Below are 20,562 nucleotides of genomic sequence, written 5' to 3' on the forward strand. Positions count from 1 at the left end.
CTATGTTTGCCAGGAACTATTCGCCAGCAAACTATTCGGGACATCTCTAACTGCAAACTATCACAAGACTTTAAAGAGACAAATACAGCATTTATGTAGAGAGGAAGTATCTAAGAATTAATTGAGATTTACTGAAATTCAAATATATCCTATAAAAAATAACAGTAATATTAACATGATATACCATACTTAAAAAAACACCCAGTATAAAATATGTATATATTAGCAGCTGTTACAGTATGTTGGTTGGAGAGAGAGATAATTAAAAATCATTTCAAACTAGTGGAATATATAAGATTTTATGGAAAGATATCCCACAACGGTTGAGTTCTGTTCATAACGAGGCTACTCTGCCAATCACCTTGTTGTAACATAGAATACAAAGTACAGGCATGCAATCAAGACATATTGGTTTTTTTTTGTTACTGGTGCACAGCTACCCTCTGTCCCTGACAATTCTACACCACATGTCCGTAGCGCCAGTTTTTCAAGTATTCTCACCTAAAATTACACAGCTACATCAGTTAATCCACGTTCTCAGTCAGCCATTCATCACTCCTTTATTGACGCATCATTTTAGCTATCAACTAACCTAAATGACTTGAGCACCTTTTTATAGGTTTTTGGGCTGGTATCATAAATTATGTAGTATGCAGACACAGAAATTACGCAAATACGACACAAGGGCCTGGTCTATATAAGCCTTGGTCAGCTTCAGCTCAGTGCCCTGGGATTCACAATTTCGAATTGCATTATCCTGTACCAGACCCAACTTCATCCCTGACTCTGCTTTGTCCTAGTCCTGTGTTCTGTTAACACAATCTATTTGTTTTGTGGTTATATAGTCCTGATCGTTATGCTGGTTAGTTGAGAACTGATACTTCCTATTTCTATCGAAGCGTTAAGCCCAGCCACTCCAAGGTCCGGTAGTACATCTGCTTATCCTTTCTAACTGTACCTTTGGTTCGTTGTTGACTTATATCTTGCTGAGGATGCCTCCGTATCCTGATAGTTGGGAGCTAAAGTGATTGTGCTACCAAGGTAATGATAGAGCTTTGCAGAGAAGCCAGGCATGAAAGGTGGATGTGATGTAATTGTTTTAAAACTATTACTATATCACAGTGCTGGCTATTGTTATTGTATTACAGTACAAAGAAGCAGAATAAATTATGCTCAATACCTATTTTACCAAGATGAATTTATGGTAGAAATTGTAAAACGGGAACCATGAAGTCAATAACCACCAAGGAAATGTGTTGAACAATCTGTTTCCTTTCTATGTAATTAAAACAATATTGTCTCTGAACACAGAACCAGTACTAGAGTATAGTCTGGATTATAATCTGGATAATCGAGAGTGCAGAAGGCCTGGTGAGTGACCAGTTGTGGATTACAATCGCTTGGTATTTTTGTGGCCCAGTCAATTTAGCTTTGCTTTGATGTTTTTGGTGCTAGTTTCCTTAACATGAGCGGATGAGAAGAAAGTAGATGCTGACAACTGTGATATATTCTCTATATAGTGATTTAAATGTTAACATCAATAAGTTTAAAGGGGAACTATAAAGATTTATTAGAAAAAAAGTTTGTAGACAAATCTATGCACATGATCATTGCTCCTCTCTCTTTCCCTGGTCTTTTGATATCTATAAAATATCCTTGTATTGCACTGTCATCACCAGGAAAAATTGTAGAATACACAGATCTTTGTAAAGTTCCATTTGTTCAATATATAATAAGAATGCCAATTGATTTCTTAGGAGACTAGAGATGGGTTGGCTTGTTATTAGAATTCTCCATTGCTCATGCTGCCTAGAAGGATATAAGCTATACCTCACTGATGAGGCCTTACAAGGCTGAAACGATCGTCTTGGGTTGCTGTATCTCTCGTGCAGAGAAAACCGGTCTGCATTTTGGATCTGTCCTGCCATTTTGGGTGGGATCAGTCTGAAATGCAAATGGCCTGGTTCTTTTTGCAATGGCACAAGATGAGCTAAAACCAGATCTGAGCGGGGACCCACCGATGGGCAGGCTATTTGAGCTGTTGTCCATTCTTAGTACTGTCTTGTACCATTTTTATTCTCTCTCTATGGAATTTACTAATTTAGATTAAAAACTGTTTCGGGGGGGGGGGCGGGGCAGGGCCGCCGAGGAGAGCGGTCGCAGGAGAGCTCAGCTCCTGCAAACAATGACCCCATAATGCCTATAAAGCACGATTTTCCTCACCAACCTCAACTATAACTGCGACCCTCTATGAAAATGGGCCACCGGAACCGGGGAGAGGCTTGCTCATTGAGTTTTAGTCCCCCGGTGGGGAGATCTCTGCAGCATCAAGCGGGACCTTTTCCTGGCGGTGAGTGGAGTGGACGGCCGCCGCTCCACTATCCCGTCAACCGGTGCCAGACAGAAAGACTAACTCGAGTTGCCCGGTCCCCACCCCCCTCTGGACCGGGGGGGTGATCCCGGTCCTCACCCTAAAAAGCTGCCAAGCGACCAGAGCCCAGGGACACCAGCATCCCGCTCGAAGGCAAAGCACGCCACCCAAGATGGCGGAGACCATGTGCGCTGGAAACAGCAGAAGGGATTGCCCTCACGCAACAACCAAGCAACCAACGGGGCTAGAAAAGCCCAAGCCTAACTCCCTCTGCACAGCAACCCCACAAGCGAACGATTACCTGATCACTCCACGTGGCAAAACTCAGGCAAGCAGCGGCGGAGGCCCGGCAGGACCCAAACTGACTGCCACGGTGATAGACCACCACAAGCCCACCTCAGCCAGCGTCCACCAACCTCGCAGCAGAGCAAGGTTCTCACCCCACACCCGCCTTGCGACATGGCGGCCCCAAGGAGGGCTCAACGAAGCCGCCCAGCGATTCCAGCACCGTCCCTCACCCAGACCCACAGCGGCACCATGGAGGTCACTCAGGAGAGTGCACACAAGGGCACAGCTGCAGCTGGAGTAATCAATGGCGCCGTCACGCAGTGTGACTGCTTGGGATGGGACTGAACTGTTCCCCAGGCCGGCATGGGCTGGCCGTGGCTCAGACTGAGCTCTCTGCACACCATCAGCAGACCTGTCCAGTTTTATTGGTCAAGACTAGCCCCTTAGCCCCAGAATTGGAGTCCTCATTCATCCCGGTCCCCACTGGGGAAAGCTCGAGCTGTGGAGAGGCTACAAGGCGCTGAACACCCAAGGCCCACCTTGTAAGATCCACCGGACTCTCTGCCCGCAACGCAGAACCACCAAGTGGGAGTACAAAATATGTAACATACCTGCCAAGCGCTTAACTCGGCTGAACACCAAGCAAAGAAAAGGATGCTCTGTCACTACCAAATGGGGCACCAGTGACACCTGGAAGAACCTGTGGTTCCTCATCGTCTTGCACTATGCCAAACTACTGTATTACCCAGCCACAGCCTGTAAGTTCCAAGCAACATCATCTAAACACTTTATACAAGCATAGAGACATACACAGCCCTACACGAGCTGGGCTCTACAAGAGATAGCAGCTCCCAGCTCAGCACATGCCACCTAAGAACTGATACTCTGGGACACAAAATGCAGCCACTTGTCCCTAACCACTTCTCTCCGCTAGGTCTTCCATGGACACATGTAACATCACGGTCCGCTCGGCCCCCAGTGGTTTTCACTCTCAGCCTGTTTTTCCTAGTTGGCGTGATATATTATTTGCCTTCTTATTTTCTGTTTCTTCTTCTCATATGCATGGAGTCCACGGCATGTATCCCACTGTTATATGTCACTTATCTGACTATCTTTCTTATGCCACACTGTTTAACGTTTACCTACTCCCTATTCTCAACGAAACGTACAGTACTTAAGTAACAATCATCTTTTAGATATAAGCACTGCGTTTGATATAAGCGTAACGTTTGATATAGACAAAGCTATTGATATATACATAGCGTTTGAAACCAGCATTGTGTTTGATATAAGCATATAAACAATGAGTTTGACGGAAGCACGGAATCGTTGTTATTTGTATTTGAATGTTCAGGCTAACCCATACTAACTTTATGTTACTACACCTGTAATCTTCATGTTATATATATAAAAAAAATGTGCTGGCTACACTGCAAAATGGTATAAAAAGCACGCAGAAGCTGTCGTGGCTCTGCATGCCTGTTGTAAATCTGTGCACATGAAAAATAAAGAATTTAAAAAAACTGTTTCGGTGTGAAAGAGAGAATGTTAACTGTGGAGTCGCTTCCTATGGAAAAGGGGAGGGTTTGCTAAGATCTGCCATTTTTTCAAGATTTACCCACAATGAATACATGCATGAAAACAATTATGCGTTTATACCTATTAAACAGTGATTTCAACTTTTTTGGCCATTTGGGTAGTGATGTGTCTCTTTAAAATGAGGCCTAACTGGTGTTTCACTTGTTAATATGTTAATATTGAGATGTTGAGCTCAATAGGCTGAAATAAGGAGGTTATAAAAAAACAAAAAAACTGCTTCCTTTTCAGACATTTTCATAATATTACAGGTTGAACATTAAACACAGTCATCTGCATTATTGATGCTAATAGGTGACAGGCAGCTGCGTAACTAGAAATCACTGGGCCCTGGTGTGAAAATTGCTATGGGGCCCCCACATGTGTCTCATCCCCGCACAGCCTCTACACGCATCTCATTCCCTTTCCCATAGCTCATTTAAACCATCTCACCCCCCCCCATAGTCCCTCCATGCTTCCCACTCCTTCCTAGTTCCTCCAAGCATGTCATTTCTCCCCAGTCCCTCAATGTGTGTCATTCCCCCCCAGTTCCTCCATGCGTGTAATTTCCCCATTTCCCCCGCAGCCCCTCCATGCATGACATCCTCCACCCCAAATGCTCCATGCGTGACATCCCTATGCCTTAGTTATTGATTTTGCTGTTTTATATTGTAAAAATAGATCATGTGTATGTTAAAGAAACACTATAGGGTCAGGAACATGAACATGTATTCCTGACCCTATAGTGTTAAAAACACCATTTTGTACCCCCTGCCCCTCCTCCTCCCCTCCCCCCCCCCCCCCCTTATGTTTGTTCCAGTCTGCTGCTGCCGTTGGCTCTGCCATTGATCTGCCTTCTTGGCTGCCAATCACAATGCTTTCCCATATGAAAGAATTTGGTAAGCTGAGCCTGTCTAGGAGGCAGATCAGGGGCAGAGCCAGCACAAGCCAAACACAGCCCTGGCCAATCAGCATCTCCTCATAGGAATCAATGAATCACTATGAGGAAAGTCCAGTGTCTCCATGTAGAGGGTGGAGACACTGAATGTCAGTCACACTGTGTAGCACTCCCCCAAGAAGAACCTCTAGTAGCCATCTGGAGGTATCCCTTGGCTGTAATGTAAACACTGCGTTTTCTCTTTAAAAAAAAAAAAAACAGTGTTTACTGCAAAAAGCCTGAAGGGAATGATTATCCTCACCAGAACAAATACAATAATCTGCAGTGTTTCTGGTGACTAAAGTGTCCCTTTAACACTTTTAATTGATTAATTAGCAATTGGTAAAGTATTATTGAAAAGTATTGTAACAGTGAGATTGTAATTATTTCACCGTCATTAACAGCTTTAATCAGTAGCCATTAGTGTGTCTATAAGTATCAAATGGTAGATCAGAATGTACCCCAACATTAACAGATCAGAGATCATGAAGAAGAATGATCTGGGCAGCGCAAGATACGAACAAACAACATGAAGGACTTAGTTGTGCACCCTATAAACAAATCTGCAGTGCATCGTATCAACAAATCATCAAAGAACAGGAGGAATGCCTTTATGCACAATACGATTAAATCAATATGTTAATCAGTAGATTTGGAGAACAGGGATTCTTAATTTAATGCAACGCTCCAAGCACCATAATCTCTGAGTATAATAATGACTGCATATAGTTTTCTGCAGGAGAAGCCAGATATAAGAACATGGCCAATAGAGGAAGATGCTCATTGACTGAGAGTGATTCGGCTGATTTGGGCTAGTCAGAAGTTTGGTAGAAATCCTGAGTTTGGAGCCAAAATATTCCTGAATTATTGACTAACTGAAATGTGCAATGCCAAATATTGGGGAGGGAGGATATCAATATTCTAAATTTTTTCCATGGTGCAAAAAAAAAAAAGGATAATTGAATGTAAAAGAATGATTGATGGCTAGCGGACAATCACTAAATGTTGGTTTTATTAACAGATCACGGGAGAAGTGACCAACAGAGGGAGAAACAGGAGGAGCGGTAAAAAATATAAATCTATTTTTTTATACTTTGTATATTTCATTTTTATATATTATGTTAAGATGGATTTTTTTGTTTTACTGCTCCTTTCATCTGCTTCTCAGTAGATCTGGCAAAACAATGCACCTATGAATGTACAGCAAAATATATACTTACTATTACAAGCAATATCTATATATTTTGCAGCACACTGGTTAGCCCATTTTCATGCCTTCTTGGTTTGCTCTTTAGATTCCATTAGCAAATCGACATTCGGCTGAATTTCTATCTTTGGAAGCAATGATTTGTCAGAAGCAAACTTTCTCACCCTACACAAGCCTACTACGTATCATTAAATCATCATAGAGCACAAATCGCACAGTTACATATTACATGAACAAATCAGCAACACAGTGTACCAGATCATCACAGGACGTGAACTCATTTATACACTCTATATACACTCTATAAACAAATTAGGAATATGCTGTATGGCCAAACTATTGCAGAACATGAAAGAGGCAGCTGCATTCTCTATGAACAAATCAGGAATTTATTGCATGACCAAATCATTATAGATTACAAATCAGACAACCGCTCAACAAAGTAACCGATCAGCAAAACATTGTATGACCAAACTATCATGGATTAAAAATCACACAGCTACACATTATATGAATACTTTTCTAACAAGCTGCTTTGTACCCCTACTTTTACCCTTTGTGTCACTATACCCCACTCTCTCTAGAACAGGGGTAAGCAACCTATGGCACGTGTGCCATGCACAGCACTCAAGGTGTCTTTGCACGGCACTCGAGGTGCCTTTGCACGGCATTCAAGGCTGCTAGAGCCAAATAGGCTCTGGCCTTTCAGGAGCCCCAGGGAAACTTCAGATATCTGCTAATACAAAAAGATGGTGAAGGACAATCCTCAATTTATGCATTTAAGCACACAGAGGTAGTGATCTCAGATCACTTCATTCCAACACTTGTGAATGGGAATCCACACTGGAGTAGAATGACCTGCAGCTGCTATTGCAGCTCCTGTCCTTGACCTGTACCTAGCCAGCCTTGTCCCCACTGGAACCCAGGGAAGCTACCCACACTGCTAGATATACACAGAGCTGCAGGATAACCCTCCCCTCCTACAAATAATACGAACAGCCTACACACACACACAACAAACAATCCGCACAAACTCAACACCACTGACAATCCATATACCTGCACACAACCCCACATGCAGCCTCGTATGCAATACCCCAAACAGCCCCACACATACACACACTACCAAACACACAATGTGACATATCCATCCACACACAATTTTACAAGCAGCCCCCATACACATCCCACATTCATAGGTATTATACACGATACCACAAACTACTACATATACAATATGATAGCTCGTATACGCATAAATACAATGATACAAAGCAACTGCAGTATAACTAACACAAGCAAAATACGGCAACATACGCACCTCAATTTAAAAAAATACAACCGGCACGCTACGTGACATCCCAATCCTATTTCAGCACAGTGTTGCTAAAAGGTTGCCTAGCCCTGCTCTAGAATGTAAGCTCATTGAGCAGGGCCCTCAACCCCTCTGTTCCTGTGCGTCCAGTTGTCTGGTTACAATTACGTGTCTGTTAGTCCACCCATTGTACATCACTACAGAATCTGATGGTGCCATATAAATAATAAAATAATAATAATCAGTTATACATTATAAGACCAAATCACTACAGGACATGCATAATGCATCTACATATATTTAGAAAGATATGCCATACATTCATTGATCAAAGTATCATAGAGTACAAAGCCCACAGATACACATAGTATGAAAAAGGTCATAGATATGTGGAAGTGCTAAATAGACCTTCTCTGTAGGTGACAGAAATGCACCATATATGTAAATAGAATCAAAGGACATGAGTGAGCTACAAAGCATAGATACATAGACTATAGTTGCATTGTACATACTAATAGGGTTGTAGTCCATCAAGTTCAGTGTTTCACATATTTGTATCACTGCTGTTAACCCAAAAACCCAATTTAAAGCAATGTTAAAAATGTATTTAAATTTTGCTATGAGCAAAAGTCAGGAAAAAATGAAGAAAATACACTAGAAATGTCTTGTTTTTTTAAAGAAAAGCACAGTTTTTTGGTGTCCATGTCCATTAAAACAACATCAAATCGATAATTATTGTAGCTGGAAACGGTTGTTTTTAAACTAAGTAGAGAGGCCCATTATCAGCAACCATCTGTTCTGTGTTCCAATGGCAAGTTCTGCTTACTAATCCAAGTTTATAATTTAAAAACGCTAACTGATTATTAAGAAACTCTTTCACAATTATGACCTTAATTTAATATTGCTGGATAAGCTTTCCAAATGATTTCATATCTACAGATGATACTCGAAAAATTAGAATTAGAATAAAATTAAATTTATTTCAATAATGCAACGTAAAAAGGGGAAACTAATATATGAGATAGACGCATTATATGCAAAGCAAGATAGTTCAAGCCGTGATTTGTCATAAGTACGATGATTATGGCTTGCAGCTCATGAAAACCCCAAATCCACAATCTCCGTAAATTAGAATATTGTGAAAAGGTGCAATATTCTAGGCTCACAGTGTCCCACTCTAATCAGCTAAGTAAGCCATAACACCTGCAAAGGGTTTCTGAGCCTTTAAATGGTCTCTCAGTCTGGTTCAGTAGGAATCACAATCACGGGGAAGACTGCTGACCTGACAGTTGTGCAGAAAACCATCATTGACACCCTCCATAAGGAAGGAAAGCCTCAAAAGGTAATTGCGAAGGAAGTTGGATGTTCCCAAAGTGCTGTATCAAAACACATTAATAGAAAGTTATGTGGAAGGGGAAAGTATGGAAGAAAAAGGTGCACAAGCAGCAGGGATGACCGCAGCCTGGAGAGAATTGCCAGGAAAAGGCCATTCAAAAATGTTGGGGACTTTCACAAGGAGTGGACTGAGGCTGGAGTCAAGAGCCACCACACACAGTGCATCAAGAGCCACCACACACAGACGGATCCTGGACATGGGCTTCAGATGTCGTATTCCTCGTGTCACGCCGCTCCTGAACAACAAACAACGTCAGAAGCGTCTTACCTGGGCTAAAGAAAAACAGACCTGGTCTGTTGCTCAGTGGTCCAAAGTCCTCTTTTCTGATGAGAGCAACTTTTGCATCTCATTTGGAAACCAAGGACCCAGAGTCCGGAGGAAGAATGGAGAGGCACACACTGCAAGATGCTTGTAGTCCAGTGTGAAGTTTCCACAGTCTGTGTTGATTTGTGGAGCAATGTCATCTGCTGGTGTTGGCCCACTGTGCTTCATTAAGTCCAGGGTCATTGCAGCCGTCTACCAGGAGATTTTGGAGCACTTCATGCTTCCTTCCGCAGGCGAGCTTTATGGGGATGCTGACTTCATTTTCTAGCAGGACTTGGCACCTGCCCACACTGCCAAAAGCACCAAAGCCTGGTTCAATGACCGCGGGATTACTGTGCTTGATTGGCAAGCAAACTCGCCTGACCTGAACCCCATAGGGCATTGCCAAGAGAAAGATGAGAGACATGAGACCAAACAATGCAGTAGAGCTGAAGGCTGCTATTGAAGCATCCTGGTCTTCCATAACACCTCAGCAGTGCCACAGGCTGATAGCTTCTATGACGCGCCGCATTGAGGCAGTAATTGCTGCAAAAGGGGCCCAAACCAAGTACTGAGTCCATATGCATGCTTATGCTTTTCAGAGGTCCGATATTGTTCTATGTACACTCCCTGTTTTATTGATTGCATGTAATATTCTAATTTACTGAGATCGTGGATTTGGGGTTTTCATGAGCTGTAAGCCATAATCATCGCACTTATGACAAATCATGTAATGCGTCTATCTCATATATTAGTTTCCCTTTTTACGTTGCATTACTGAAATAAATGAAGTTTTGCACAATATTCACATTTTTCAAGTATCACCTGTATTTTTAAAAAAAACTTTTTAAATAAACTGTTCAACATATTAAAATAACAAAACATACAGTGATTAACACTTGCCTCAAATCGTGTTGGTTCCCCTCGTACTGCTTAAACAGCTCTGATGTTTCGAGGCATGAACACCACAAGACCTCTGAAAGTATCCTGTGGTATCTGGCACCAAGGCATTAGCAGCAGATAATTTAAGTCCTTGTGAGGAATTGACTCTGTGGGGTTTCAAACCCTTATTCCTATGTTGTTGATCCTCTTCCTTACCAGTTGGCCAGTCTGCATTTTGCAGATGTACCTGAGCTCCGATGACCTTGCCTCTACATGCCATGATATTAGTGCCAATTATCATCAGCTGTGACTGGTCAGGTGTCTGCTATTGGCCTATAAAAGGCACTTCTTGTCTGTATCTTAGCCAGATTAGTGTGGGTCCTGTGACTCTAATCAAGTTTAATCAAGCTTGTTCCTGTTTGTTAAACCCGTTGCTGAGTTTGGACCTTCTGACTTTGCTGCTTCTCCTTCCCACTTACCTCGCTTGCCTTACTATGTTACCATTTTTCTGTCCCAGTCTCTCATCTCTGCTTAACCATCTGGCTAACGAGTAGCTACTTCTGGAAGAACACCTTGCTGATCTGGCTGCTGAACTCCAAACCCTGTATAACATCAGAATCATTACAGTTCTGTTGTGAGGTGGGGGCTCTATGGATCAGATTATTTCATCCCACAGATGCGCAATCGAATTGAGATGTGTGGAAGTTGGAGGCCAAGGCAACACCTTGAACTCTTTGTCATGTTCCTCAAACATTCCTGAACAATGTTTGCAATGTGGCAGGGTGCATTATCCTGCATAAAGTGGCCACTGTCATCAGGGAAAACCATTACCATAAAGGGCTGAACATGATCTGTAACAATTTACAGGTAGGTGGTACATGTCAAAGTAACATATATATGAATGCCAGGACTCAAGGGTTCCCAGCAGAACATTGCCCACTGCAGAACAATGCCTCTGCTCACCTGATGCACAAACACCCGGCCATCCACCTGATCTAAAAGAAAACATGATTCATCACACCAGACAACCTTCTTCCATTGCTTCATGGTCCAGTTCTGATGCTCACATCACCATTGAATGTGCTTTCAGTCTTGGACAGGGGTCATCATGGGCACTCTGGCCGGTCTGTAGTTACAGAGCCACATATGCAGCAAACCGCAATGCACTGTGTGTTCTAAGACCTTTCTTTCATGGCCAGCATTAAGTTTTTCAGTAATTTGAGCTACAGTAGCCCTTTTGTGTGATCAAACCAGATGGGCTAGTTTTCTTTCTCCTGATGTATATCATATATAGCAAAAAATATCTATTTTTTTTTACAAATCAAAATGTTAAAAAAGTAAATAATATTTGTAATAATATTACTTAATTTTAGAAGTTTATCCAAAAATATGAAATAATTTGGAAAGCTTATGTGATGATGACAACTGATTAAAGATGCAATACAATTGGCCTGGCCTTCATTGGTTGAGTATCTGGAGCAATTGTGAGGCTCAAGATGACAAGAAACAAGGAACTTAATTCTACAACTTGCCAGTCTACTCTTGTTCTGAAAAATGAAGACTATTCAATGCATGAAATTGCCTAGAAACTGAGGAACTCATACAAAACTGTGTAGTACTCACTTCACAGAACAGCACAAACTGGCTCTAAAAAGAATAGAAAGTGGAGGGGGAGGCCCCGGTATACAACTGAGCAAGAGAACAAATATATGAGATTGTCTAGTTTTAGAAACATACACCTCGCAGATCCACAATTGACAGCTTCATTAAATAGTACCTGCAAAACATGAGATTTAAGATCAACAGTAAAGAGACGACTCCAGGATGCTGGTTTTCTAGGTAGGGATGCAAAGAAAAAGCCATATCTCAGGCTCGCCAATGAAAACATTGGGGAAAAGTGTTATGGACAGGCAAATCTAAGTTTGAGGTGTTTGGATCAAAAATAACAACATTCTTGAGAAGCAGACCAAAATAAAAGATGATGGAGGGTTGCTACACCATCTGTCACACTGTCAGGAATGACACAGGGATCCAATAGGCAGAATGCAAAATAGAAGAACGTATACTGGGCCTTAGAATGGCCAGACAATCGTAGGAAATAATAGAGAATAGTCAGGGACAAGCCGTGGTCGAGGGAGCCAGAAAACAGGTAAGCGAATAAACAAACAGAGTCAAAGGGAAGGAGAATACAGAATAATCAAAATCAGAGCCAAGTCAAGTACCAATAAACCAAACCAGAGTATGCACTATAGGAACAATCAAGCTAGAACCACAACAGGGCAATGACTCATTGCAAATTGGTCCTTTTTATAGTTTGGCTCTTTAAGTGATGGTCACGTCCCCAAAACATCAGAATTAGAAAGTTCCGGCAGGCCGTGACATCATCGACATCATGACGTCACCGCGTCATAAAAATGGGCTGAGCTACTGCGGCTGGCGTCTGAACAGCTGAGATGAGAGGAGGGAATGTGATGAGTGTCCCCATTATGTGAAAGAAGACCCACAGGCTGGATCCCTGCCTGGGTAGTCACCACAAGTGCCCTGGCACACGCATAGTGGAGGCAATGTGATGGTCCTGGGGTGCTTTGGTAGTGGTGAAGGGGAGATTTTTAAAGGGTAACAGGGGCCTTGAAGAAGGAAAGGTATCATTCCATTTTGCAACGCCATGCCATATCCTGTGGACGGTGCTTGTTTGAAGGCAGTTTACTCCTAAAACAGGACTATGACCCAAAGTACAGCTACAAACTATTCAAGAACTATTTAGGGAAGAAACAATCAGCTAGTATTCTGTATTTAATGGAGTCACCAGATCCCAACCCTGGAAAAGCTGTTGTGGAAGTAGCTTGACCTTATGGTATGTAAGAAGTGACCATGAAGCCAATCCAACTTGTGGGATGTGTTTTAGGAAGCATGGGGTGAAATCTCTTCAGTCTACCTCATAGTTGGCAACTAAAAGGTCTTCAAGGCTGTAATTGCTGCACATGGCGGACACATTTATTATCTTACTTAAAATGCATTATTTCTAACCTTGTCAATTAATATATTTCCTATTCAAACTCATTTCAAGGCTTCCATTGAAAATAAGGCAATTTCTGAGCGACCTCAAACTTTTGACCACCAGTGTAGCTATAGACCGTATTAGTAAGTTATACGATAATCTATGAAGGAAGCATCTATATAGGGTTTGACATATTGTAGAAAAAAAATAATAGCTATGCATTAAATGATAAAGCATGATATAATAGTAATAAGACAAGTACATACTGCATGGAAAAACATGGCAGGTCAATAGATGGCCATGTACTTTGTTTCCAACACCTCGCACACTGTGTCGACAGCTCTATACTACTACCGGCCCAGTAACATTAATGGGTAACTTTTACTCCTAATAACCAAACCGTTGTAGCACATAGCAAAACATTATCACTAAATCAGCACAAAACACTAAGCATCTATATACCATAATGTTATTTACTAACATGAAAAATATTTACATTCACTTCTTTTATCCACGAAAACAATATTTAGGAAAAATGTGACTGTGATATCATCCATTGGCCTTGATGTATTTTTTTTTTTTTAATTTCTGTTAGAAATACATTTCAAATTATTTATTTACAGAAGACCGTAGTATTGTCTCCTGGAATATTTGTAATTGAGTCATTTGAAATTGTTTTAAACCAGATTGTGATCATTTGAAAAGTTTATCCTAAAGAATTAAATCAAGGCCTTAGCTTCCTAAACTTGTCCCACAAGCAACACAAACTACTCTTACAAAAGCATAGAACCGACCATGGCACAAAAAAAAGTAAAAAATAAATAAAAAACACACAAAACTAGCATAAAAGTCATAACTGTTGTAAAATTCAAGCAGTGTGTGTTGTCGTCAAAGCTTTTTATTAAAGGCCAGACTGTTTTCTAGTGTTTTTTTGAGCACAGGATTAACCCGAGCATTCTAAAATTTCTTTAAAGGGTCACCCTATGGTCACCAGAACAGCTACAGCTTAATGTAGTTTTTCTGGTGAGTATAGTCAGTCCCGGCAGACTCTTTAATGTAACCACTGCCTTTTGAGAGCAAAGGCAGTGCTTACATTACAGCCTAGGGATACCTCCAGTGGGCACTCCTCAGATAGCTTGGTCAGTGCTGCACAATGTTTAGCACTCATGTTCAGCGTTTCTACGTTCTGCAGGGAGACACTAAAAACACTCCCTGTAAAGATGCATTGATTCAATTCATCTCTACGAGGAGATGCTGATTGGCGCAGTGCAGCGTTTTGACATGCACTTCAACAGCCTTCCAATGCTTTCCTACGAGAATGCATTAGATTGGCTGAGATCATCAAGTTTGATGATCTTAGGCAGGGAGGTGGAGTAGCCCGTGGCCGGCCAAATATAGGAGGAACCGAGGGCTTATTCCCATGGGAAGTTACAATCTAGATATAAGTTGCACTAAAACAGAAACAGAAAGTTTTTAGATAAGTAACTAAAACCCCAACGATCATTTGTCAATTATTTTCTAAATTGATTTTACACCTATTGAGTGTCCCAGAATTCTTATTAAAGATGAAGAAACATTCGGAGACATATTCTGAAAAGTGATGGTTAAATTCTGCCCTTCGTTTCAACGTAATTTTTAAATAATCTAAAAAGTGATTTTCTTTATAATAACTTCTGCCAATATTCAGAGAAATTAGTATTTCGGAAGACGTCCAAATTTACAGTAGCAAAAAAAAATTATTTAAAAATATTAAACCCGTTGTCTTGCCAGTACAATGGCGTATATTAAAAATTTACAGCAAAAAAAAAAAAAAAGACAACAGATGAAAAAATCCAAAAGATTTAATACAATGTGCCAAAAATTCATTTTAAAATTGGACGAACACTTTGCTAAATCTTCTCAATTGCCTATTAGAAATATAAGCTTTCAAAGACTAAAATCATTACATGTCAACTTTCTTCTTCTGTTGAAATCCCCAAAAAGCCAAGTGTTTATTCTACGACCTATGAACAATGTACTACTTCTTGAAGATGATAGACATAACAAAAAAGAAAAGTCACAGGTGACATTCATTCCAAAATCTCCAGGAATTCGATTCAGACAAATTGCTTAAACTTCATTTTTGTAAACCAGTCTATTACAAACCAAATATTTTTTTTTACAAAACAAACGCATATAAATTATCACTTTTTACTCCAAGCAATGAAGAGAAGTGTTTGCCGTTTGGTAAGTCGGAATGTTTGCACTGTATGAAATATTAGTCTGTTGATGCAAAATAATCACAGATGTAATTTTTTGTTTTTCTTATTGTGAAAAATACAATACAGTTTAATAATTTACATAGAAATTTATATATAAATTAGCAATGTATTAATTTTAATGTATTGTTTTTTATTTTTGGTATTTTTCAACAGTTATTAAACGTATTTATTTTCACATCGTTCACTGGGACTTTTATTTTTTTTTTACAGTGCATCATCTCCAGACTGACCAACTGTTATCCAAACATGAATAGTGCTTAGTCAAGAACTATGTGTATCTACAAAGACTCGTGCCAGGCTGCATCAATATCTAAACTTTTACTTCAGATTAATTTTCAACTTTATTATCACTGCACAGTGTACGTACAAAGACAATGAAACACAGTTGGCCTCTGATCAGCAATACAGTAGCGATTAATAAAATATAATAAAATATATAAAAAGTGTACTCTCAGTGTAAACTTTAGCAGTCCTTATCTAATGCCATATTAACCTAATACCTAAGAAGTACAATCCCTCCTTCATATAAAAAAAAATATATATAACAGCCTAATAATACATATAAACATTACCCAATAGTGCCACAAATATTATACAACTCAACTGTATAACCTATAGTCCCCAGCCCTGTCCAAGTAAAAGGATCTATCCTATATAAACCAACCATACCTCGCTCAAATAAAGTGAACCAAACTACAAATACGATTAACACTGACTAGTGCAAATCAAGTACATAATCTTAACAACATGCCTTTGTTATGTGAGAACAAGCTCATACCACAATTCAACTGATAACATCCATCAGGCACACATCATACAAATTGCAACACATTGGCAAATAACATAAAGTGCTACTTGTGAGCATGTAGGCCATATGCATGAATTGCAAGATGTGCATAAAGTGCAAAATATGAGGCACATATCATGTGTGTAAAGTGCAAGACGTGAGCACATAAACCATGTACAAAATGTGGGCACATAGATACAAAATACCAACACATGACCATTTGCCTAAAGTACAAAATGTGAGCACAAAGGCTATATAAAGTGCAACGTGTGAGCACATAAATGCATAAAGGTGCAAGATGTGATCGTGCAGACTACGTGCATAAGAGTGTGAGTGTGAGCACATTGGTCATATACATAAAGTGCAAAATGTATATTGGTCATTTTATTATTATTATTATTATTATTATTATTATTATTATTGGCAATTATATAGCACCAAGTTCCGTACCGCTTTACAATATTATAGGAAGGGGAGCTTTTAACAATAAATGAGACAATTACAAAACTTACAGGAACAATAGGTTGGAAAGTGCCCTGCCCAAACGAGCTTACAGTCTAGAGGAGGTGGGGTATAAAACGCAATAGGGCAGCATAAGGTGCAAATATGAACATAACAACCATAATGACTATATACATAAAGTGAAAAATTCAAACCACATCCACCATATGCGTTTGCGCAATTTATAAAGAGATCGTCTTATTTCCACAGCTTCTAAAATAAAGTAACAATGTCAAGAAATGATTAATATTTTTGAAAATATCCCTTTGTGATATTTATTTATTTATTAATAAAATATTTTTACCAGGATGCATACATTGAGATTTATCTTGTTTTCAAGTATGTCCTGGGTCCACAAAACATTGCATTGTTACAATAGGGTACAATATTACAAAAATACAATATACAAACTATAAATATATATACACATACACACATATATAAGAAAAGGAAAACAGTGGTATATATTTTCACAGGTGATGCAGTCGTGTTCTGAATTTAGGAATACGCAATACACCAAGATTTCTTCGAAATTGCCCTTAGTATTCCCATTAAGATTCAACATAAGCCGATATCTGGAACTTTCTATTAACTCCCTGGCATTTCTACTGTACCTTCTGAACAGGCTCTGCAAGAACGGTCTTTGAGTATTTGCTAAATACAAGGCTCGAATTCAACTGAGATCATCTGTCAACCATAGATATATAAAGAAACTGACACCCTTCCCCCTCCCAGGCACTCCAGCACCACACAGAACACTTAAAAAATATATTAACTCACAATTATATTTTAGGGAGTAAAGCTAGATTTCTTAGGATACATCCTTTACTATTTTGTTTTAGGAAAAAAAAAAACATTTGTCAAAACATTACAGTAAAACTGGGCATGCAATTTTATAATACTGAGTACTGAAGTAGAAAGACGTACAGCGTGTTAAAATAAAATAGTTAGAATGTAAAAACACACACCCCGTATGTAATAGTTATTTCAAATATTTTTACATTTCTTTTGAAAACAGATCCTTGCCATGTGTAGCAGAAAGTGTTAAAAAAATACAAATCTAAAAAAAAATTTAAAAAAATAAACTCTGATTTTGCATTATGAAAAAACATACTTACTGCTGTGGATCCCGCAACGGTGGCTACGAAGACTTTAATAACCATTTTGGCTAGAGAAAGGGGAGAACCCTGTTAATACGTAACAAGAATCCAGAGTGTGTTTCGAGCTGATAGAATCCCAACACACTGTCTGCAAACTTCCCCAGTCCTCTGAGCCATGCACTTTGCAACCTAATCATTGGATCCAAGATATTTTGGGAACTAGCAGCTGACAAAACCATTGGTTCACAAAGACATCTGTTGTGACCGCGCTAGAAGCTGTATCTAATCAGTTTAGTTTAGCTGTACTAATCCCTAAAAGGCAAGGCACAATAATACACCAATCAGAGTGCTCTTAATACAAACTATCAATTTATGTGTTTTGGGATAAAGCATTGAAGTACTAAATAGAAAAATATATTATAGCAAATTGTGCACCAACCAAAAAAACATTTTCTAATATTTTTGTAATGTTAACCTGTTTACAACCATAAAACAATTTGAGTTATTTTTTAAAGGAAGGGATGATGAAAGAAAAATCTAAAAAGCTATTTCTCAAATCATTTTCTGTCTGATCTGTCTCTAAATATGAGGAGAAACTTCTAGGTGAAGTATAAAGCTCCTCTGTCACCTTCTTAAACATGATTACGACTGTTCTGCTTGCTCTGCGGTGGCCCAAGGGTGAAGAGGAAGGTAGGTTTTACTTACCTGAACCTGTCACTCGCGGCACTGCCATCTTGCATCCTCTTCAGTTCCTAGTGCTTCATCTGCCATCAGCCAAGGTCAGTGCTGTACTCTTGCGCATGCACGAGAGTACAACACTGATGTTTATGGAGGATCCAGAAAGTCCACAGGAGCCTCCATAGACTAGGCCTTTTTTCTCTTCGCTAAAGATGTCTAGGGGCTTGACAAAGTTTGACAGCGGTAGCTCTGCCGTTTTGTCAAGCTATGCGAAGCATAGGAATAATACATATAAGACTATATTAATATTTATTTTAAAAAAATACAGTAGTCTGTATTTTGTGTAATGATATCTTTTTACTGAATTGGAATTTCAGAATTCCACAGAAATGGGCATCTTGTTGTTTGTGTGCTGTAACAGATCGCCTGGCACCCCGACTGGGTACCTCCATTGACGGATGCTCCTAGTGCTTACCGAGGGCTCCAAGCACTTCTCCAGACACCATAAGTACTGCAGACCCCACGAACCTTTGTTGGGGTCTCGCCGTCTCCTACCCACCCTGGATCTATGACAAGGCTCCAGGTTCCAGTGGGTGAACCTCTCTTCCTCCAGAGAGTGAAGCACTTACAAGAGCTAGTGATAATTCAAGGGAGTAGGAAGAGCATAGCAATCCCTTGTAGCAGTTTCCCCCAATAAGACAAGACTCTAGATTGAGGGTAAATCAGGAACAGAAAGTTTAATGGCACACACTGGTCTTTTATACAAGTTTTACAGCAAAGGTGACGCCCAGGTGGACCTAGTTACAAAAACAAAACATACAAGCCTATAAAAACAGAGGTTTACAGTGAACACAATCCCTCTCCTCTGCCTGTGATATAATTAACGAAGACAATGAACTAACTCAATTAACTCTAAGCAGAAAAAATATACCTTTTTAACAAACCCCAAAAAGTACCCAAAAATACAACATATCCCCACAAAAGTCACATTCACTGATAGCCCCGATCTCGGTGAACAACATAACCAAAATTCACCCCGATCGATTAAGGGGTTCAGGAATTTCCTGGAAGTCTTATTTTTGCCCCAACCTACGATATGGTCCCATGCCCAAAACAGTTCCATACACTCAACGGCAAAGCACTGCTGGACAATTTAAGATGGCACATGTTTGAATCTGTTCCAGTTAAAAGTCCAAGGGCAGAAACAGTACTTTTGAACATGGGTTATCACAGAGCCCATAGTCCCAGGGTAGGAGTCTGGCAAGCAGGCCCCTCCAAAAACTCATGGCAAACTCCCTTAAAAAGGGGAGTTTGTCACATGTGCGAATTTCTGATAGCGCTTGAGCTGATCTGTCAATCAGCTCGCCACTCATGAATGCGCACACTGTACACATGCGTGGAGTAGTGTTCATGATTTCCCATTCCATCCCAGTCAATAGATATACAGAGGCAAAGTCTAAATCTTACCTTTACCTGCCCCCGCCGGCCTCTGGACTCCCAACAGATATGTCACTGTTGGGATTCATTGTGAATTTGACAAAGTCCCAAGACAGTGACAGTGACAGTGCAATAAAATAAACATATATAGGCTTTTGTCTCAGAGCTCTGCAAAAACATGACTTAACAGGTCAGCTGTTAGCTCCACCCCTCCCAATATTACTTTTATAACCCCGCATGGGGTCCATTATATTAATACCCCTTCCCAATGCACATTGAATGGCACTCTAATGGTTACATGTTTAATAAATATTCCCCAACGGATTGCATGCCAGGTTGGGGTATACCCTACCACTAGTTATCTGGGGGTTCTATTGCCTACCATAAGCAGCTCTTTTTTTTTTCTTATTGGGGTGCCGCTGGCTAGTAAGAGCTGCCAAACTGCCACACACACAACCCTCATGCTGCCAAGGTTTTTTTTCAACTATTTGCCTGCTGGTTGCTAGTGCTTCCAGGGACCTAATAG

General features: G+C 40.1%; 1 protein-coding gene across 2 annotated transcripts in view; it reads right to left on the reverse strand.

Moving 5' to 3' along the window:
• The window catches only part of SH3BGR (SH3 domain binding glutamate rich protein), a 53,234-nt gene extending 35,129 nt beyond the window's left edge, over positions 1–18,105 (reverse strand). The window contains exon 1 of one of the 2 annotated variants that reach the window (XM_063447203.1): positions 17,940–18,105. In XM_063447203.1, the coding sequence (XP_063303273.1) occupies positions 17,940–17,984 (45 nt within the window). In that variant the 5' untranslated portion in view covers positions 17,985–18,105. The remainder of the gene's footprint in view (positions 1–17,939) is intronic. The other variant, XM_063447211.1, reaches the window with a different exon arrangement.
• Between the last annotated feature and the right edge of the window lie 2,457 nt (positions 18,106–20,562).

This window comes from Pelobates fuscus, chromosome 1 (assembly GCF_036172605.1).
Source record: "Pelobates fuscus isolate aPelFus1 chromosome 1, aPelFus1.pri, whole genome shotgun sequence".
Taxonomy (NCBI): Eukaryota; Metazoa; Chordata; class Amphibia; order Anura; family Pelobatidae; genus Pelobates; species Pelobates fuscus.